Below are 20740 nucleotides of genomic sequence, written 5' to 3'. Positions count from 1 at the left end.
CATAAAATTCCATAAATTATTCATTTAATGTCTTTTTATGAAATATGGTAATAAAATTTTTTGAAATCAATATATATTACTTTCAATTAATTTTTATATCAATAGTAAATCAAATTTCTTCTGATCAAAAAAATTTAAGTAAACTTTATTTAATTAGAGATGAAGAATTTTAATTTATTCTTTATTGATGTTGGATTATATTTTAAAAATGATGGTTATTCTAGGGAATTTATTGAATAATCACAAATGTATCAAAAATAGGCGAGTTTTCTTTCAAAACCAATTCATTGTAAGTAATTTGGAAATTTGTTCAAAGTTTAGTGAGAAGTAAAACCAAATCATTTATCAATTTACAAAAAAACTTTGTTGTAATTAAACAATTCGTAAACAAAATGACGTGAGAAAACCTAAATCTCATTCATAAATTTTGATCACCAGGAAATAAATCCTTCAAAAAATTTAATTTAATCTAGACAAGAGCGGTAAATTAGAAAAAAGCAAACAAAAAAATATCTTAATTGTTTTAATTATCAAAATACAAATTCTGATACGGACATGCCATGACTTCCTTGTACGCTTCTAATGCTAAATTCGGAGACAATCAAAATGGACATTTCTATTCACATCAGGAAATTAAAAACTTTCGGTATCCCTATGAACAGAAAAATATAAAACAGCTAGTCGATGCACAAGTAGATATTATACAGCATTCTTAAATCTAAAATTCTAGAACTAAGGTTATGGTCACATGAGCGATCATTTTAACGGGTGTTGATTTATATGCCCGTTTTTAAGAATACAAAGTGATTTTTCAAAAGTTTTGTCCTTTATATTTCGGAAATGAACACCTTTTTAGGTGGACTGAAAATATAGTCAATACCTACTTTTTATTATACGGGAACGCCTTCATGACCTAACAGGGATAAGCGTGGTTTTTATAAATCAACCTACATATTTTTTGCAGCACATTATTTTTCTTTACCTCAAGAAAGCAACTGTTGTTAGAAAATTTTTTTGCTAGACCTTAATTTTCACCACCTGATTTCAATTATTTTCAGGCAAAAATATTTTCACCAAGAAATTTTCTAACCAGCCAATTCTCAAGAGTTTTAGAGTAAACATATTGGCGTGAAAAGAAAAAAATTTTCAAACAGAAGTTTTTTTTTTACTGTAAGGAATATTTAGCTACCAATATCCAGTTCCATTAAATTTTTAAAAAAAAAATCACCCTCTGTAGAGAGTAAAATGAGGTTGAAGTACGTTTAATTTGACTTTTAACGCACCGTGTGACCTTAGAAAGCGTAAACCTTAAGTTAACGCATGTTAATGCTTAAAGCAATGCTCAAATTTGTTATTTCAGTTGAAAACTCGACACCGACTTTTTTCGTTCTTTCAATACTTCCTCTTCTAAGTACAAGGAAGTAGAAAATATCTTAATTGTTTTAAATAAACAAAACTAAAAAATTCACTAATGTGTTTTTATCGAAATGGAAATCTCCATATAACGGTAGTCTTCATGTATTTCAAATTAATAGTGTAATTAAAAACTATTATTCCAAAGTGGTTTCTGTTTTCATTAAAAAACCTAAAACCTAATTTGCATAATATATAGAGTAGCACATAACATTATTTACAATCCATATATAAACTAACTATCATGTGTAATATTTCATGTCATTTGAATACAACAAAATGATGGCATATCTAGGATTGAATCATAGCTATAGAATAGAATATTATGAATATATTTGTGACTTGTTCGCACGAATAAAAATTTATTTATTGTACTATTTATATAATTCAAATTATAATATATTACATTACATACATGACATAATTATACAATTTAAAATATTGTTTCAATGTTAAGTTCGCACATGAGACTGTCTGTTTATTTTATTATAAACTCGACTTAGTTTAACATAATGATAAATGATACAACGAGTTTTGATTTAATTTAAGTGTTTCATACCTAAATATTTTATAAATTTTTAAAAGGCTCTTTAAATTTTTTAATTTTCCAGAGGAAGTTAATGTAATAAGACCTATTTTGAAAATCTTCAGTTTTACATATTTCCACGGTTTTAATATCTCGCAAACCAGTTATGACATTAACACGTGACTGGGATTATTTTCAGCAGAATTAGTTGAGCCGTTTTTTAATGGTAATAAAAAAACTGGAAAAAAAATAATAACCAGAATCTGAAAAGTTTATAAAACACATCATTTATGTGTGGAGAAAATGATCGTTCTAGCATAAGCTGCAGTTCATGTTCGAAAAATAATCTATGAAGGCTAACAAAACTTTTTGTTAATGTTTTCCCCCTATGAGTAGTTAAAAGTTTTTGTGGGGGAATCGAATTCGCTACACTTAATGTGACAACAGAGCCACTAGGGTTGGTTTAAGCAAACTTAAATCTAAGTCATATTGGCAAATTATTATGCTCACAAAAAAATGCTAGCTACAAAATTATCCCAATTTAATTTGTCTCGAGTTAGAGACGGTCAATCAACTTCAAATTTTTATCTTAATTGTACTATAATATCCTTAATAAGTATAAAATTAGAGTTTTTTCACACTATGCCCATAGCGAGACAACAGCCTTAAGCATTCATATAACTCGAATAAAAAATTTATCAAGTGCTACAAGCTCATATAGTTACCGATTTTTAACCACTTAAAAAGTATTTGAAAAAGAGGCCTTGTTTTTAAAGGAAATAAAATTTAAATCGAAATTAAATCCATAAAAAAAGTAATGATCGCTATGATATTAGGTTCATTGGACAACTAATTTCAGGCCACTTGTGTTAAAATATGATTTTGGGCCGAGATGGAATATCACAGTCAATTTTTGATTACAATAAATCGTGTATGTATGTGGTTTATCGGGCGCAATCTAGTGACTGGACATAACACCACAGAAAATAATTCATAGATATGAGATCATACAAATGGTACAATTTTTCACATTTTTGAACCCGATATTTCGTTAATTGATATCATTTTTGTGTGTCTTAGTTCGAATTAAAGCTTATTTTCTGTAAAAAAATTTAGTTAACTCCCATAGACGTAAACTACATTTTCATTGAAGTATGGAAATAATTTGTAATAAACCCTATCGTTTTATTGAACGCTAATTATTTGTTCATTGATGTAAAGAATTAATTTGCAACAAAGCTTATCATTTTAATGCATTTAAATTGTTCAAATTATAAGAAAAATACAATAAACACTTAAAAATGTATAATAAAAAATAATAACACATATTTTTTGGCATATTTTGAATTGAATGATTACCTTTGTTTACATAAATGTTTTGACCTATATTAACCAAAATAATGTTATTTTAATAAAAAAATTTTTATGATGATTAAAGATATTGTTTTATTGTTCTTTTGCACTTGAAACAACGTCTAAAATATTACTTTTTGAATTTCACACACATTTATAATACGTATATCGTAAAAATTAATAATATTTCATATTTTTGATATGTAGAAGTTACTTGTTATGTTTTGAATACAATGCACGTATTACTGAGATTTAACTGCCATGATTAATTGTTCGGGCGTGTATGAGAAGATATGTTTGATATAAATAAACAAAATTAGGTGAAAGAAAGTTATCAAAAGAGACAGCAAAAAAGCTATGGGCGGAAATGAATAGTACGGAGAAGACTCTAAGCTATAATCACTTCATTAACTAGTCTGATAGAAAAGCCTTGAAAGGCGATATCTCGGTAAAATAAAAAGAGACTTGTAAAATAAAATTGAATTCTTCGATGAAATTTTCTGATTTTCATGCAAAAAACAAACAGGAATTTTTTAATTGTGTAGATTTTCAAAATTTAGAAGAAAAACATAAGGATATGTTAGGATTAGGATTACTCTAATGATACATGCTTAATACTTAAAGTAATCCGGCAGTCACGTGGCTAGGCAACTAGAAAATTTGTGTGTCGTAAATGTAATAAAATGCTTTAAAAATATCGTAAAAGCATCAAAAAGCAAAGTATTATTTTTGGAAAGCACCGTAAGGTATAGTTTTACTTGCATACTCAGAATTTGTAAGAAATTTTCTTCATGATGCTCTATCACCGAAAACTTTTTTAAAATTCAATTGCCGATTAATTATTGTACAATTAACATTATTTTAAGTTTTTCCATGAGGCACTGTGTTTAAAATCACAGTTTTTAAATGAAATAATTCAAAATTTGGTCCCACAAGAGCCCCAAAACTGTGTTTATTGTGATCAAGGGCCTAATCAAGGTTTATTATATAGCGTCTTTTTCATCGGGAAAATTATAAATTTTTTTTTGTCGAAATTACAGAGGTACTTAGACGTGTAAGGGTTAATAGTTGTCGATCCACTGCAGTGCATATAATCGAAACAAGTGAGAAAACTTTTGGTTTGGTGGTTATATTTTTGAGAAATAATCAAAAAGTTGGTAAAGCCATTATTTTGCTAACTAAAATATACGTAACCAGAGAAAAGATTGTTTGTTCCATTTCAGGTGTAGAATAGGATATTTGAACGGCTTCTGGAAATCATTGCAGATTATTAGATTCATCGCCGAGTATTAGTAGAGCCCATAAAAACTATTGACACGCGGACGGACAACTGAAAATGGACAAAATATGTGATATTATGAACACCTGCACCAAATTTTGTTCGCAGGGTCAATATTTTCAAGCTTTACAAACTAAACTAAAAAATATACCTTGATATATGTATATATATACAGGGTATACAAATTGGGCATCGTTTTAATCACTGTATAAGTTGAACTGTAATTTGTTTTAGATACTCAATGAAAATAAAATAACCGACAAAAAATTATAAAATGTTAATTAAAAAGATAGATTTGAGTATAGCAGCTCTTATGTGTATATATAGAGTATAAACTTATCTGATATATCACGAAATAAACAGTTGTTTTTTTTTTTTTTACTTTATATTAATTAAAATTGACCTAGACATCAGACAACAAACACAAACAAACACTACCACACAGTAAGTTACCAGCCAACGTACAATGTGTCAGCATTAGCTGATAACCAACCCAGCCAGAGTGTTCATTTCATTTTAAATTATGAATGAAAGTTGATGATGTTGTACGGTGGAGGTTCAAGAATTAATTGACATAGATCTGTGCATTTTATGTAGAAGTAATTAAAATTAGTACACGTGGTTTAATCAAGTATGAGTAGTATTCGCCTAGTCTTTATTAAAAATTCTTCATATTAAATCTTGCATACGAAAATTCACTGTAAAAATTCGTTGTAACTAAAAATAATTACATGCAATAGATCAAAATATAATTATTTATATTCTAGAAAGCTATTCCTATCTGAACGTAACATTTAAATTATTTAGAGTGAACATCGGAGTCCTACAGAACTCTTTAGGACTGCGAGGCTAAGGGTGACAATTTTATGAAAAAAGTTTATATGCGAATTTCCGCAAACGTTTTTTTTTTCAAGATACAGAATGGTAAAGTTTTGAAGAATATTTTTTCTAATAGTATCTGTGATATCACTTCCATATTTTTGTGAAATCTGGTACATATATAAATCTGGAACCTTTAATCTAATCAAATGTGTACGCATAGCATTTCTCGATGCACAACTTTTCTATTTTCCCTCTTGTTCGCATTGCCCCAAATGTCCGTAAACTATCTTACTTATTTGTCAAATAGTTATAGTTTGCGGGCATTTGTCCTTCATTTGTTTTTTGTACTAAGAAAACAACCTAAGCTAAGTATAGCTAAGACGGAAATTGTGCATTGTTTGAAGTTCCAAATTATTCAATTTTATAAAAATTAACAAAAAATTAATTTTGAACAAGGTATTACGCAGAAACTTTATGGTAATTCGTCCGTGGGAAGACTTGTTCTCGACCCTTGAATCATAAACCGTCCCGATCAAATTTTGCCATAATGAATGTTACCTTGATGTATTACAGTCGCGAAATAAATCTTCAAGTACGCGGTAAAGAAAAAAAAATTAATATTGAAAAAAATAACATATTTTTCTTAAAATCAAATATGGCATTTTTAGTTTTCCAAGAATTTTTATTTCGTAAACTAAACGCCTGGAGAAAAAATCACAAAAGAACTTTTCATAATTTTGTTTCATTTAAGATATTTTGGTTTTTTTTTTGTGGAAATAAATTTGTGTTTCTATTTTATTCCAAAATTGATGATGAGTACATTTTATTTCTTACTCTTAAATTCCATACTAATTTTTTATCTTATTGCAAAAATGTTTAAACAACACCTGCTCTTAATTACCCAATCAATTTATTATAAATATTGAGAGTAAATAAAATTGTATGAATTATCAATCCCTCAGTTTATTTCACACGAACTATACCTACATTTTTTTGTATTTAAAATAATTTTTAAAATAAATTCATATCATATTTTTTATTAAATATTTTTTTATTATATGTATAATGTCGAGAATAAATGATTAATTACGATTTTTAAATATTTTGACATTTAAAATTTTCTCTCAAAGTTTTTATTTATGATATTTTTAAATATGAAACATATATTTTATTAAAAAAAAAAGCCTATAATGAATTTGATGAATGATCTTTATGGATAAATTTGGAGAAAATATTTAATATCTCTGTAAAAGCATAGAGACTGTCTCGAAATTATCACATTGGAAGTGAAAGAAAGTTGCAATTTTTTTATCTGATGTACCATTACCGAGATATCGCTTGGTTAATTTAAGCTTGTATAATAAGCAAAGAAGTAGAAATTTTAGAAATTTTTATTTCTAAGTTTAATATTTGCTAAGATATTGATTCATCATTTTCAAATACAAAATTTTAAATTTATAAATTTAATTTTATATTTTAGAGAATTTGAAAATTTTGAAATTTGACTCAGTTTCTAAATCTTTATTTTGTTTTCAAGTTTTCAACTTAACAACATCGCTCGACATAAATTTTATTATAGAAACACGACATACTTTTCGAGAGATTTCTCAGTTCTGGATCCGAGCCTGACCTCAAAATTGCTCATCTATTAAGTTATGTGTTGAAAAATTTGTATCCTAAATCTGAAAAAACTCCTTTTTCTCCTATAAATCGAACTAACATTACAACAGGATGTAATTTTTCTCTGTAAATAATTAACCCCATTATAAAGTAGAATTCGTTCGCATTTAAAAGTGAAAGCTCAATGAATAGTATTACATATCTAGAGAGTAAGAGTAAAGAAACTTTATTACCCTCGGCATGAGCATGGGATCTTAGACAATCTTTATTTGCTCCCGAGGTGTATATATTTTTCTGCGACACGAAGGTGGAAAGAGGCTACTTCGTTTAGCACAACAAAATGGAAGTTGACACTTTCCACCCGAAAGGGAGAGTCCCCAATATAATATCTGCATCCGTATATGGTGGAAGCGACGGGAAGGCAATATTTCAAAATTTCGATTGTATTTCTGTTTTTTTCATACTGTGCTACCATCGGATTAATCCTTGTCCTGTGATTTAAGATCTCTGAGTCTTTGACAAGTCCCATATTATTCATATAAGAATTGTAGCGAATAAAGAGTCAGGCAAAAAAGGGAATTGATAAAATAGTTTAGGAAAATTTATTAATTAAGTACCATCCATATATAGTTTAAAATAACAATTTTTATTAAATTTTTACCTGGACAATGTTGATTGTTTATCTTCTGGTTTATTTGCAAATCCGTTTATCCATGGACGACCCCCGTTCATACCATTCATATCTGAAACAAAATATTTTTTATGAGATACGGAATCCTAGTTATTTTATATTTATTATTCATCTTTTTTCGTTAGAAAAGAAGAAGACAGTGAGTGGCTTGTTTATAATAATAATAATAGGTATAGTTGTTTAGCCACAATGAAATAATATTTATGTGTAAAATAAATTGTTCAGTAGTATCATTCAGCAAATTTATTATATTTACTGTAATATTTTCTTCAATTGCATACGTACATGACGTACAGTTCAAACTTTTTAACAGAGTCAATTTTTTATGGCAAAAACAATACAACATGTTCGATTTGTTTTCAATTTATCTAAGCAGTCATTTGGGTAATAATCCTAAATGATATCCTTTTTTTATAAAATTACAATACCCTGTATCTTCTGGAGAAGGACGCTTTCATTATTTTACCATTGATGAACATTCGATTTATCTACTATAAGAATAGCAAAGAAATTAATATGGGATCAATTCTAAACTGATGTCACGAATAAATAAATTGATGCACATTATACAAAAAGTCTTTGCTTAATATTATTAGACTACGTGTTCAATAATTTTTAACTTGTTGTAAATAATCCAAAAAAGAACGGTGGTTTTGCACGTAAGGAAGTAGGTGCTTTCCCTGCACTAAGTAAAAATAATTCTAAAAGAAGTTGTCCAATTGATATTGTTTTTGTTGTATGATACGCGCACACATAGTCATAAATCTACAAGTGAGTGTAAAATATCTGGGACATAAGTTCGAGCACAATGAACAAAATATTTCTCATCATATTTAGCCCAAGAATATGAGAAAGGAAAAAAGCTTCTTTAAAATCCTTCTAATATTAGAGTAATTTTTTTATTTTAGTCATAAATAGAATTAAGGATGAATGAGCGCCAGGGCAACGTAGGATAAAAGGTTTGATTTTTTAAATGTAGTTAGACTAAGTCTAAATCAATTTTAGGAGGGATTACCTGATTATTTAAATAAATAAATGACTTCAAAAGTAGGCATATTAAACATTGGTCTTATGGGAAAACGATAGATGGATGATAATATGCTTTCATAGATTTCTCCAAGACTAGTCCGTAGAAATTAAAAAAACTATTCAATTCAAGATAAAACCTTGTGGGGACGCTTGCACTGCACCTGGATTACAAGAACTTTCCTATACTGGGAAGTTAATGAACGTAAGAACACAAGCCTTAACTTGGTACCAGCAATTCATTTTTAAATCGGTTAAAACTTCTTGTTTGACACAATTCAGATGTAAGATATAATAATAGCTTAGGCCAGCAATAGAACAACAGAAGAATTGTAGGTATGAATAGGTACTAAAACGCAAAAGTAATAACAATAATAATAATAACAAATGATTGTTGTCATAACTGTACATTTTGAAAACTTCATAATAGAAAATATTTTAAGAAGCAATATGTAAACAATTGTATAAACTATTTGATACATATATAAATCAAAAATCATATATATTTATAGAAAAAAAAGTTACTACAGTTAGCTGTATCTGTAGTTGGGTGGTTAATAGATAATCTAAAAATTGTTGGCTGTACGTAAAAAACTTTTTTAGATTCTCCTTGCATAACTGGTTATAAAGAGGCTTTTGTTTTCAAAAGTTATGGCTTTTGGCTGGTTCAAACATTAGTATACAAAACAAGTGAAGACAAACATTTAACTGAGATAATTGTTGAAATACCATGTGAAGACATTGTCGATATCGCAATCGTTTGCCTTTTACGTCATGTAAATAACGAAAGATAGTCACTCTTACATAAAAAGTAATAAGAGTATCTTTCTTTTCACTTCCTTAGTGGAAATATTAATATACAAATATCTACATACATAAAATAAATGTATACTTGATACAATACAATACATGTGTTTGCGCCCTCACGGGTAAACAGTGATGTTAACGAATAAATGTTTCAAACCAAAGTTGTTAATTTAAACTTTAAACTTTTGTTCTATCTCTAACGGTGGGTCTTACGGACCCAAGATACAATTGACCTTTATTGCTCACTTAAGAACTAAGCCTCAGTTTTTACGTCCTAACCACGCTATAAATATTTCAGCTTGATATTTCTTTTTGTTTTTGAGTAATCGTGTCGATAGATAGACAGGCAGACGGACGCACAAATTATCATTTGATATGACAACAAATTATCAATAAAAATTTCCATCTAGCGGAGGGTCAAAGGGAATGTTGATCTTTCTTCGATGTTTCAAATCTACCAAGCGGTTAATTTTTTTTTTTAATTTGTGCGTAATCGAGTTTTTAAGTTTTATTTTATTATTTAAACATTACTAAAAAAATTATAAACGTTATTTTATGTTATTTTTATCCTTTTTCCCTTAGTAAAATGTATAAATTATCATTATATTGAATACGATAATTTAAGGCGACGATTAGTTAAATTGCCAATAAAAAAATAAATGTAATTTCATTTGATTTTATGTGTTTTTTATTAGTATTGTTTTTAATAGTTTTATTTATAATATAAAAAAAATAAAAATTTACAATGAAATTTTAAATTAAATTAACGTATAAAAAATATTTATTTATTTTGATGACACTTTTTATTACAGGTTCTTATGGGTGGTCAAGTTTTTAGAAATTGATAATTGTTTCAGAAATATCCTTCTAGAATATCAATATTATATAGGTGATTTCTTTAACTTGAGAGAGACTCCAAAATATTACCATTGCAATCGCAAATTAAGGAGTATTTTTAATTGTAAAAAGTTAAATGTATGTCTTGACACATTGCGTGGGCCTCACTCATTTTATGAAAATTGTTTAAGACTTTAGAAAGCTTTATTCTTTTTCAAGATATTTGACAACCGGTGAATTTGTAACCGGTGATCAGGTATATCCGAAAATTTAAATATATGTACAAGTGATACATGTTAAATTGTAAAAAAATATTTAAATAGTCAAAAATAAACTTGAAAAAGATGATGGCTTGTTTAGTTTTTGCGGTAAGAAATTTTCAAAGTTTGAGAACAGTTTCTAAAGAAAGAAGACTTTCATTTTTATCAGAAATACGCCTCCAGATTTGAAACAGGACAGATTCTACTATAATATGTTACAAAGATTTAAGTCTTTATGACTTGTTAATAATCTTTTTCTTTATATTTTACAACAAAACCCATTATTGTAAATGGAAAGTTATCCAACCGAAGCATTTCCTTATCGAAATTCTTTATATTTACTTTTTACGCTCAACACCACACTAGTAATGTAGACAATAATTTATTTAAAGGTCTCATTAAAAACGATAAATGAATGTATATGCAGGAAAAAGAGGTGTAAATTAGGATCCTATTTTATTACCTTGGTGGGGAAAAAATGAATGTTGGCAATTTTATACAGGGAGTATCCTAAAAACCGAAAATTTAAATAGTAATAAATTGAATAAGAAAAATTATTCTTTAGACAAAGAATATTTAGTGATTAAATCCATTCATAGCTTTTGTGTCAAAGCGTAACAAACAACAAAACAAACATTTGATAAATTGAAAAATATTGCTCGGATGTCCAGTTTTAGGTCCGGGAGCTTCGAAGTAACTGTTAAGCAGAAATATTTGATCTTTAATTTTTAAGTTCAAAAAGATACAAAAAAATAGAACAAAATAAAAAAATTAAATACAAAACGTAAAGTTTATACTGACTTATCAGAATCTCAACAATCATGACCCGCGCAATAATATATTTCATAGTCCATATAAGTCTCTATTTATTATTTTCTTTACATTTAAGTCAATGTACGTTGCGCATCAGAGAAACAAGATTTATAAATGTATAATACAGTGCTCCACAAAAGTATTCATTTCATTGAAAGATGTTTTCATTTTTACTAAAAGCTTTAGCAGCTAGGTAAAATAACAGCTATGTTAGAAGTGCCATCAGGTTAAATAAACCTGAATCAATTCATTTTGAAAAGTGAAATGGTAAAATAATTAGGTAATTCTAAACAATAATTCAAACGAACAAACTCAAATCACATATTTCAAGAATTCTTTTCATCTGATCTGATTTCCTTGACCATCACTTTGGTATTGATTAAAGAAGGACTGTTGTAAGTTTAAAGTGTTTTTCTGTACGTCCGTGTGTTTCTCAGTGACATCGCAGCCCTTAAAAGGTCGAACCGACTTGATTGAGAACATTTTATAGCTTAGTTTCCAAAAATCGGTTTACAAAAAATAAATCGCATTTGTCGGGGGTTTTTTAAATTTTGTAAATTTCGCTTGTATTCTTTTTAAACATGTTACTTTTTTGTTATCGTGTATAATATTTTTATAAATAAAGAACGATGGTCGATCGGCGCTATATTTCATTAAACTGTACGAGCATCACGTCATAATCCAATTATTCAAATTATATTTTTTGTTTTTGTTTTTCATTTATTTTTTTATTATATTAAATTTTAAAATAAAATATATATAACAAATATTAATTGAGGAAATATCATATTTAAAATTATTTGTGAAGCGTGAGGTTTTTTAATGATTTCATTATTTATCGATCAAACTTCAAGTCTGTGAGCTTGAATAATATGAAGTCATTATTTTACCTTTCGATGATAAAAATTGGATTTCTTTTTATCGCCTTCGATCTAGGGTTCAATAAACAATAGTTTTTCCATATTAAAGACGAATATGCAAAGGAGCCACTTTCAGTAAAAGTATTGATTTTTTTTAAATGTAGTTTAAATACGTTTAAATTCGTTTTTGATATTGGTAAAAAAATCATTATAAAATATATTAAAAAGAACCTCACGCTTGTTTTACGATAAAATAATTTTTTTGGATTTAAAGAAATTATTTCCTGCCTTTTATTTCTTCAGCTAGTTACAAAAGCGCGTGTTTTAGTTTTTTTAAACTATTATTTATTTTGTGTTTTTTAGACTATTATTTTTTTATCAAAATTTTGGTATAAATGTGGTGGGAGCGCAAATAAATGTATATATTTTCAGATATGGAAATCATTAATCCTGAAAATCTTGAAATAGGTTCAAAATCATATTCAAAGTTTTCGTTATATACTAACATACGTATGAAGCTAGTAAAAGCGTGTTAAAAAACCGTTTCGACCAATTTCATTAAGGATGTAGTATCAGTGTTAAAATATCTTCAAGTGTATAATAATAAACAATTTTCTATTTTTATGATTAATCATGATATAACTTTACGAAAAGTGAGATAAAATTTTTTCATCTGCATTGTCCCTGGGAAGATGCTGATATTTGGGACTAGGTTTAGGATATTGTTTAACTATGGTAAATGGGTTTATTTTGTATAGACGTCTGTCTATGTATACTACTGACTGAGCATCTTGTGGCTTATTCCTGCACCTTTATTGTTTTCTTAAATTTAAGGTTCTTGTTTGATTGTCTACAAACTCTAAAATTTGTAAAATATGATTTATATTTCATGAACTGTATAAGACAATTATATAGATATATTACAGTATATGCATCTAAGAATAGTAGCACAGACAATGGAGATTTTCATCGCAAAACTTACGTGAAGAAGATGAATATTTGAATATAATATATATTATTTATAGGATGTCAATTAATAATTTAGTTGACCCACCCAGTATCATGGAGTGCTGGTTAAATTTGGAAAATGGAAAATTAAGATCGAGAAAAAAGTTTTTCTCAAATAAATCCAAAACTTTGCTATAACTAACAAAAAGCTTGATACAATTGGTTGTAGCTGAAATAATGCTGCACAATTATGTTTACGAGAAGTAATTTTTGTCGCTATAAGAGCAAAAACCCTAATTCTAATGATTTTTTGCGAATAATTCAAAGACCGACCATTTAATTGAAAAAAGTATATAAATAGAATATTTTCCAAGCTATGTTCATTGAATGATTTTGTTTGCCAAGAAGGCCAGTAAGCAAGTTTATTTTCTCCACGTAGTTTTTGAGCTCAATGTGGATACTCGACTCTTTTGTCTGTGCTATAATAAATATAATATAAATAATAATAAATTTATAAGTAATTGTAATGAATTTTTCGTTGATATGTTATTATTGTGGTTACCTATAAACAGCAATTATTTTATTTTATAGGTATTTCCTCTATATATATAAATCCACCTCTAATATACTTACTTCGAATAAAAACTTTAATCATTATTGTACAAAAAAAGTATAACGGTTTGTAAAATTAACATTAGCGGGTATAAGAGCCAAATACAGAGTGTCAAAAAAGGTGCAAAGGCAAACTAAAAATATTGAAGTTTTTCTTAAATATCGAGCAAGTGCAAAAATGTCCATCAATCACACGTTAATTGTTTACTTGTAATTGGTAGGTATGTCAACTCAATATATTTCAACTCAATCTTACAATTGTAAATTAAGCAGTATTATAAGTTAATTTATTTGGTAGATGCACTTTAATTGCTGCAGTTTTGGTTCAAGGTTGACCTCTATATGTTATGCTTAATAAAATAAAATTTAAAGTGTAGTAACCAAAAATTTACCATTAAAAAACTTAAAAATCATGTTTAAAAAAGAAAGTACCAACTCAGTTTTGTGTCTTATGTCAACTATAAAAAAATACTTCTAAGCTAAACAAATTTAAAAAAAAAATCAAAATGATCAATTAAGATATATCTATTCCTTTACCGTTAAAAATTAAATAACAAAAAAATATTTATCTATAGCCAGGTAATAATAATTAAGTAATATTATACATATACCACATAACATACCTACATTGTAAAGAGAGTTTCTAAATCATTCAAAGTGGAATTTATGAACTATTGCAGATGTAATACATTTGTGCGATAATATTTTTTCGGGCATCATAATAAAAACAAACTGTCCATGTGATTACATCCCTTTTGGTCCACAAATACCTTAAATCCAACTGAATGTACTAAACAATAAAGCTTAAGGAGATATGCAAGGATGGAATAATACTAGGAATTTCAATAAAACTTTATAAATACATTTTTTGATTAACAAAGTTTCCAAAAATAACAAAAAATCCCCAGGTAAACGGAGAATCCTAGAGAGTGTGAAAGAAAAAAAACTATTTAAAATATTTAGACAATCTTCTAGTTTTTAATAATACCATAAAAATATAAGATTGTCGATGATATAAAAACAAAATTTTAATTTAATTTTAAGTTCATCGAAGATCCATCATTTGATGAACATAGACGACTATAGTTAGAGTAATGATGATTGAAGAGCGATATCTTTATTATCAAATTTATAAGCAGCACATGCACATAATATATTATATATTTTTCATATTCATCATTTGATAATAAAGTATGTATTTGGTTTATATGTATGTACCGTGTAATAAACCAAACTTTTTTTACAAGTTTATCTCCTTAACATAAATTTTACCTGGACTTTCTGTTTAGTTGGTAAAAAATATTCGTTGTATGGTGTTCGTCTTTGTGTGGAAACACATCTTTATTTGTCAGAAAAGAAAGGTGAATGAACAAATTACAATCTTTGGATATTTTAAAAACTCTCAGTAAAATAAATATCCACAAAAACTAACTTATCCACATTAAAAAAACAGAAACGTATCCAATTTCAAAAAAACATAAAGGTTTAATATTTTTTTTTATTTAACAACATTTAATTTTCTAATACTAGAATAAATACATGTATTTTATACATATTATAAAAACCTGATACATGGAATTAATTTAAAAAATGGTCAACCACATTTTAAAATATGTATATAAAATGTTTTAGTGATAATAATAATCAGACAACAAGTTATGTCTTATGATAAAAAATAAATTCTTTTAGTAAATAGGATTGTTCTGGAATAAAAATTACATTTACTTTAAAAAATGTTAATAGTTACAATTAAGTAATTATCGATCGTTAAATTCGAATTTGAAATATGTTCATATTTCTAATTTTTTCCCTCATATATTTGACTTTCCGAATGGAAAAATGGTTTTGTCAACAAATAATGTATGGGTATTTGTTATACTCTTTATGTCTTTTAACAAGAAAGGTATCTTCCGAAGTGAAACGTATGATATTAAAAATAGTTGAAAACAGAGTATTTGCCTGTTTAGAATCTTAACAGAAAAAAGGTTACTGTTGTTAAAAGACTTACCAGAGGAATTTTAGTTTGCTACACACATGCCAATGATAAGGTTTGTTGGTGGGGATTATGTTTTTGGGGATAGTTTTGTTTGGCTATTCATTCATATATGATTTCTTCAAGGATTACTTTGAATTGAAAAAGTAAAAAGTAATTTTGCTTGTAAGTGATTTTAAACATGGAAAACACCATTGCTTTTCAGTCTATAACAAGAATTAAATTTTTTTCCCCAGATAAATGTTTTAATTTAATAAAAATAATTGGGAGGATACTCTGTATTTAAACTGAGTGAATCTCATCTCAGAGCATACCTCTTGCTTACTCTCATTGGAGGATACAAAAATTACCCTGCAGAGCTTACTAAGCAACAGCGAAACCGGTGCCCACCGATGTACTATGTATGTGTTAAGAAGAATTAATAAAAATTGAATTAAATTGAATTTAAAGTTCATAATAATGTATTGAAAAAAAGCCTACAATCAGACTATTTCGAAAATAAACCAAATAAGACAATTTCACACCTTTTTGCAAATAATTATACCTATTAAAGTTTATATTGATCTATAAAATTTATATGTAGATACTTTTAAAGTCCTATATGTAATAATATAAAACAATTTTTAGAGGTCATATCATAGTCGTAAAAGTCCAATAAAATTTGTTTACATAATAAAATGTTTTGCATATGAAAAATAATCGGTAAATGTTCTGCTTATCACATAAATTTTAATTTATTGCTCTATAAAATCCATGTAATAATGACTAATCAAATTAAAGTTGATCAAGTTCAAGTTATACAGAGTTTTAATGTTAAGATGTTCACGATAAATTGTGGACGAAAAAATGTCCCACTATACACACACATGCGTACATACAAACTCCAATCTAAAGGGGTTGTTAATGCACTGCCCTGATCATAAAACGTAAAAATATGCTGAAAATTACGTTTTGGATTTTCAGACCAATTACAAGAGCTAACCCATACTTGGAAGTTAGAAATGACTCCATTTCCAAATGAATTCTTGTCCCTTTTGAAAGCCGATGGTGAATTAATTTTAATTATAATCATTAATTATTAATTTATATGAGGAATAACCGTGCTTCGATTTAGGCTAAACTTAATCTATCAGTAACTTCGTAGAATTTCGATAAGTAAATTAATCTGATGTGTATACACAGAATCCGTCGCTTAGGAATACCATTTCCCTTGCCCAACTTAATAAAATGCAATCGATAATATGACATGCACATTTTACCAAGAAATCTCTATAACAATATCAATTTTCTTGGATTTGATTATTTTGTAATATCGTAAGGTTAATCGGATACGAAGGTAGTTTATCGTATTGTTTTCTTACTCGTTTACTAATGCTGCCTCTCTCTATTCTATAGCTCATTTTTACTTCTAGTTAATTGAGAATAAAAATTCTTACCGTTTAGATAGCAAAAAAATACGTCGTAAAAATTTTTTTTTCTTTTTAACTTAATCTATGAAAATCGATTTATAAAAATAATAGTTTTTCGTTCTTTTATCTATAGAAGGTAAGCAAGATTATTGTTTTAACATTTACAATAGATTACATGTTAAAAGTTTGTTTTTAATAATTAACTACACTAAAATCCTTTGTTAGAAAAAAATAAAATAAACAAATTAATCAAAGGAAGTGAAATCTATAAAGCATTAGTATTTGTATTCAAAGTTGAAAATTGCCCAGCCAAGTGGGCGGGTATCTGCTAGTATAATATAAAATTATTTTAAGCCATTTTTACAGACGCAAAAAAGAATTATCCAATCCTCTGCGAGAATTTGCTGTGGAGAACACGTCTTTTGAAAACAATGAGTAAATTTTTTTTATTAAAAAAACATCGTTTAATAGTAAAAAAATTATACAAGTACAATAAACACAAAAACGCTTAAGGTATTACAGGGCGTTGTATATTACTTGATTTTTTTTGCAAGCATACTGCTTATAAAATATTAACATTGTTATAAGTTATGATCGATTTTTTAACAACAAAGATATGTTACAACTAAAATAGTTAATTGTTTGAATATTCTCAATATACAGAAATTGAGTTAGACTATATGAAAATTATAAATAAAAGCTGTTAATCCATAACACAATTAATTAATCTTTACTAAGAACATTTTTTCTAACATGTTTTCTAACATATTTCTCTCTTTATTTTAAATCTATTACTTATTAACACAAAATAAATTTTCTCCTAGGCCATAATTTATGCACCTGATCTTAAGTATAGCGGAAAAATTTTCCAAGCACAACCCATTTGTTTTTCTACAAACAATAAAAATCTATAAAATAACGTATCCTTTGGCTTGCAAATTAAATATGGCGGATATTTTATTTAAAATCACCCAGTGTATTTTGAAGAAATACGACATAAAATGGTCTAATACAGGGCTTCTTAAACTTTTGTAATTCACGACCCCATTTATGATTGCGAGTTTCTTGACGACCCCATACAAATACAAAAGAAAAATAAATTAATATTTTTTGATGATTTATTTATTAGGTAACAATAAACATATACATATGAAAATATATAAGTTTAGAATTCGTTTTGAAACATACAAAAATCTAAAATTAAAAATTGCACAAAAAATTATAAAATTGTATTTATTATAGTTTCAAAAATAAAAGCGGATTCTGACCGTCTTAATTCTCTCGAATATATTCAAGTAGTTGCGTGGTAAGTATTAAATTAAAGTATAAGTTAAAAATTTAATGAGATGGATGTGCCTGTTTTTTATTGCATAACAAATCAAATCTTGGTGGAATGTTTGAAACTGCTGGACGTAAGACCTCTTCAACATTTTTTATCGCTGAACGATATTAGGATTTAATATGTGTTAAAGCTGTTTCTTCAGCAATAATACCTAGAAATTTTGTTGATAATTATTTCTCGGGATTATTTCGGCTTTTAGAGATTGACAAAAATAAATTTATATTTTTTATTAATTCCAATAACATTTCATAATTCATAGTAAATGTTTTTCAAGTTATTATAATATTAAGTTACTATATAATACTTAATAGAAATGCAGGTACAAACAATCTTTCCGAACTAGAAGATTTTATGATATTTATCTACGATAATTGTTATTTTATCTTTATAACAATAATTTTACAAGTTAAAAAACATTTTCTGTTAAATTGTATTTTTACCTCTCGCGACCCCAGAATTTTGCTACGCGACCCCAAATGGGGTCGCGACCCATAGTTTAAGAAGCCCTGGTCTAATAAATTATTGTTTATATTTAATTATAAATTAAATTAAACGATTTCCAAATGTTTGAATAAAGTTTTTCTCTATTTAAATAATTATTTGACAAGAAAATATACAAACCAGATGTTTAAAAACTTTCGTACGCTTTACTAGGTAATTATTTATTTAAATATTATATAAATATCATAATGTCTTTACATTTAAAATAATTTATACATAATTAATAAGTACAATGAATTAGCTATTTAATATTAAAGTAAATATTAGTATACAATATTTTTGGGATTTAATGTGTCACGTTTTAAATAAGACACTATGTTATTTGTTATTCCATCTTATTCACCGGCATTACGATTTGAGTAATTTGATATCGATACAAAATATATTTTACATGTAGACATATATTCTGTAAACTAGTCTTAAGACTTCAAGAAATGAAATAAGCAAAGTTTAAAAAACCCTGACGTTCAACATTTTTTAAAATTATTCCATTTCACCTAGGTCATCTGGGAAACTAAAACTTTTCCAATCGATTCAGCTTGCCATGAATTTTGAGAATATGCAAAAATATTTGTGAAATAAATATATCAATTCGTATTTTTTGTCAAATTTTGTTTGTTTTTCATTAAAAAAAAAATGAGTTGTGAAAATGATTTATCAGAAGAGTTATCAGAAGTTAAAACTAACAAAGATAATTTAAAGTAAGTACAAGGAAATTTTATACTATGTCATAACAAATTCCCTGATCAAATCAAATGTACGCACATATTGGACTGACTACTAAATCAGAAGTATGTCTTTTTTAAACTAATATTACAATTAATTTAAAAAGTAGCTATACAATTTTATTCTCTAAAGAATGACATATGTATTTGGCTTCTAAAATTTACACCTTAATTTTTCAGAAAAATAACTTGTAAATAAAATAGTAATCGCGACATTTATAATAAAAAGCTACATTTAAAAGAAAGAAACGTAGTTTCTACCGCGTGTCTCATGGCACCTCACGTTCTTCTTTTCTCTGCTGTTTGTTACATGAAAAATTTTTGATGTAAGACAAAAAAAATTGCATGTAGGTTCCCTATTGACATTATTTCAAAATTATTTTCATTTTTTAAAATATACTGGAATTAAAGTTTTCAAGGTTGGCAACTCAACACATACTGCAGACTCAGTAAAATATCTTATACTCTTCAACTTTTGTTGAAAATATGTTTTGAAAAACCTATTTTTATTTCCGACTAAAAAGAGGGCTGTTATGTAGGTTTCTGTATGTTTTTTGTTTAAAAGGTACTTTGATCAAGAGTGTTCTTATCGATGTTTCAAGATTGAGTTTATAGTTTGTACCCGATATAATAATTAGAAAAGAAGCTATGATCGTAGAACGGTTGAGCATATTTTTTTTAAAAACATATCTAAGAACACTCTCAATCAAATTATCGGATCATTTATTTAGAAGCTATGATGCCACAACGAATCGCTCATTCCTGATTTTATGTCGGTGGTGTCTTAAAAATTTTAATTCAAAATTATTTAAGGTTTCTTCTGAGTTTCATGTTAAATAGGATACCTTCTACATTTAGTTGATATTGTGAATGAACCGTCAATTTTTCAACGTGTTATCTAAA

At 27.1% G+C, this 20740-nt stretch overlaps 1 protein-coding gene across 1 annotated transcript in view; it reads right to left on the bottom strand.

Annotated features, from left to right (window-relative positions):
* The window catches only part of LOC123301688 (calpain-9-like), a 161095-nt gene that overhangs the window by 71704 nt on the left and 68651 nt on the right, over positions 1 to 20740 (bottom strand). The window contains exon 2 of the mRNA XM_044884543.1: positions 7675 to 7756. Within this exon, the coding sequence (XP_044740478.1) occupies positions 7675 to 7756 (82 nt within the window). The remainder of the gene's footprint in view (positions 1 to 7674; positions 7757 to 20740) is intronic.

This window comes from Chrysoperla carnea, chromosome 5 (genome assembly GCF_905475395.1).
Source record: "Chrysoperla carnea chromosome 5, inChrCarn1.1, whole genome shotgun sequence".
In the NCBI taxonomy this organism is placed as follows: domain Eukaryota; kingdom Metazoa; phylum Arthropoda; class Insecta; order Neuroptera; family Chrysopidae; genus Chrysoperla; species Chrysoperla carnea.
This window is presented reverse-complemented; position numbering and strand designations above follow the sequence as displayed.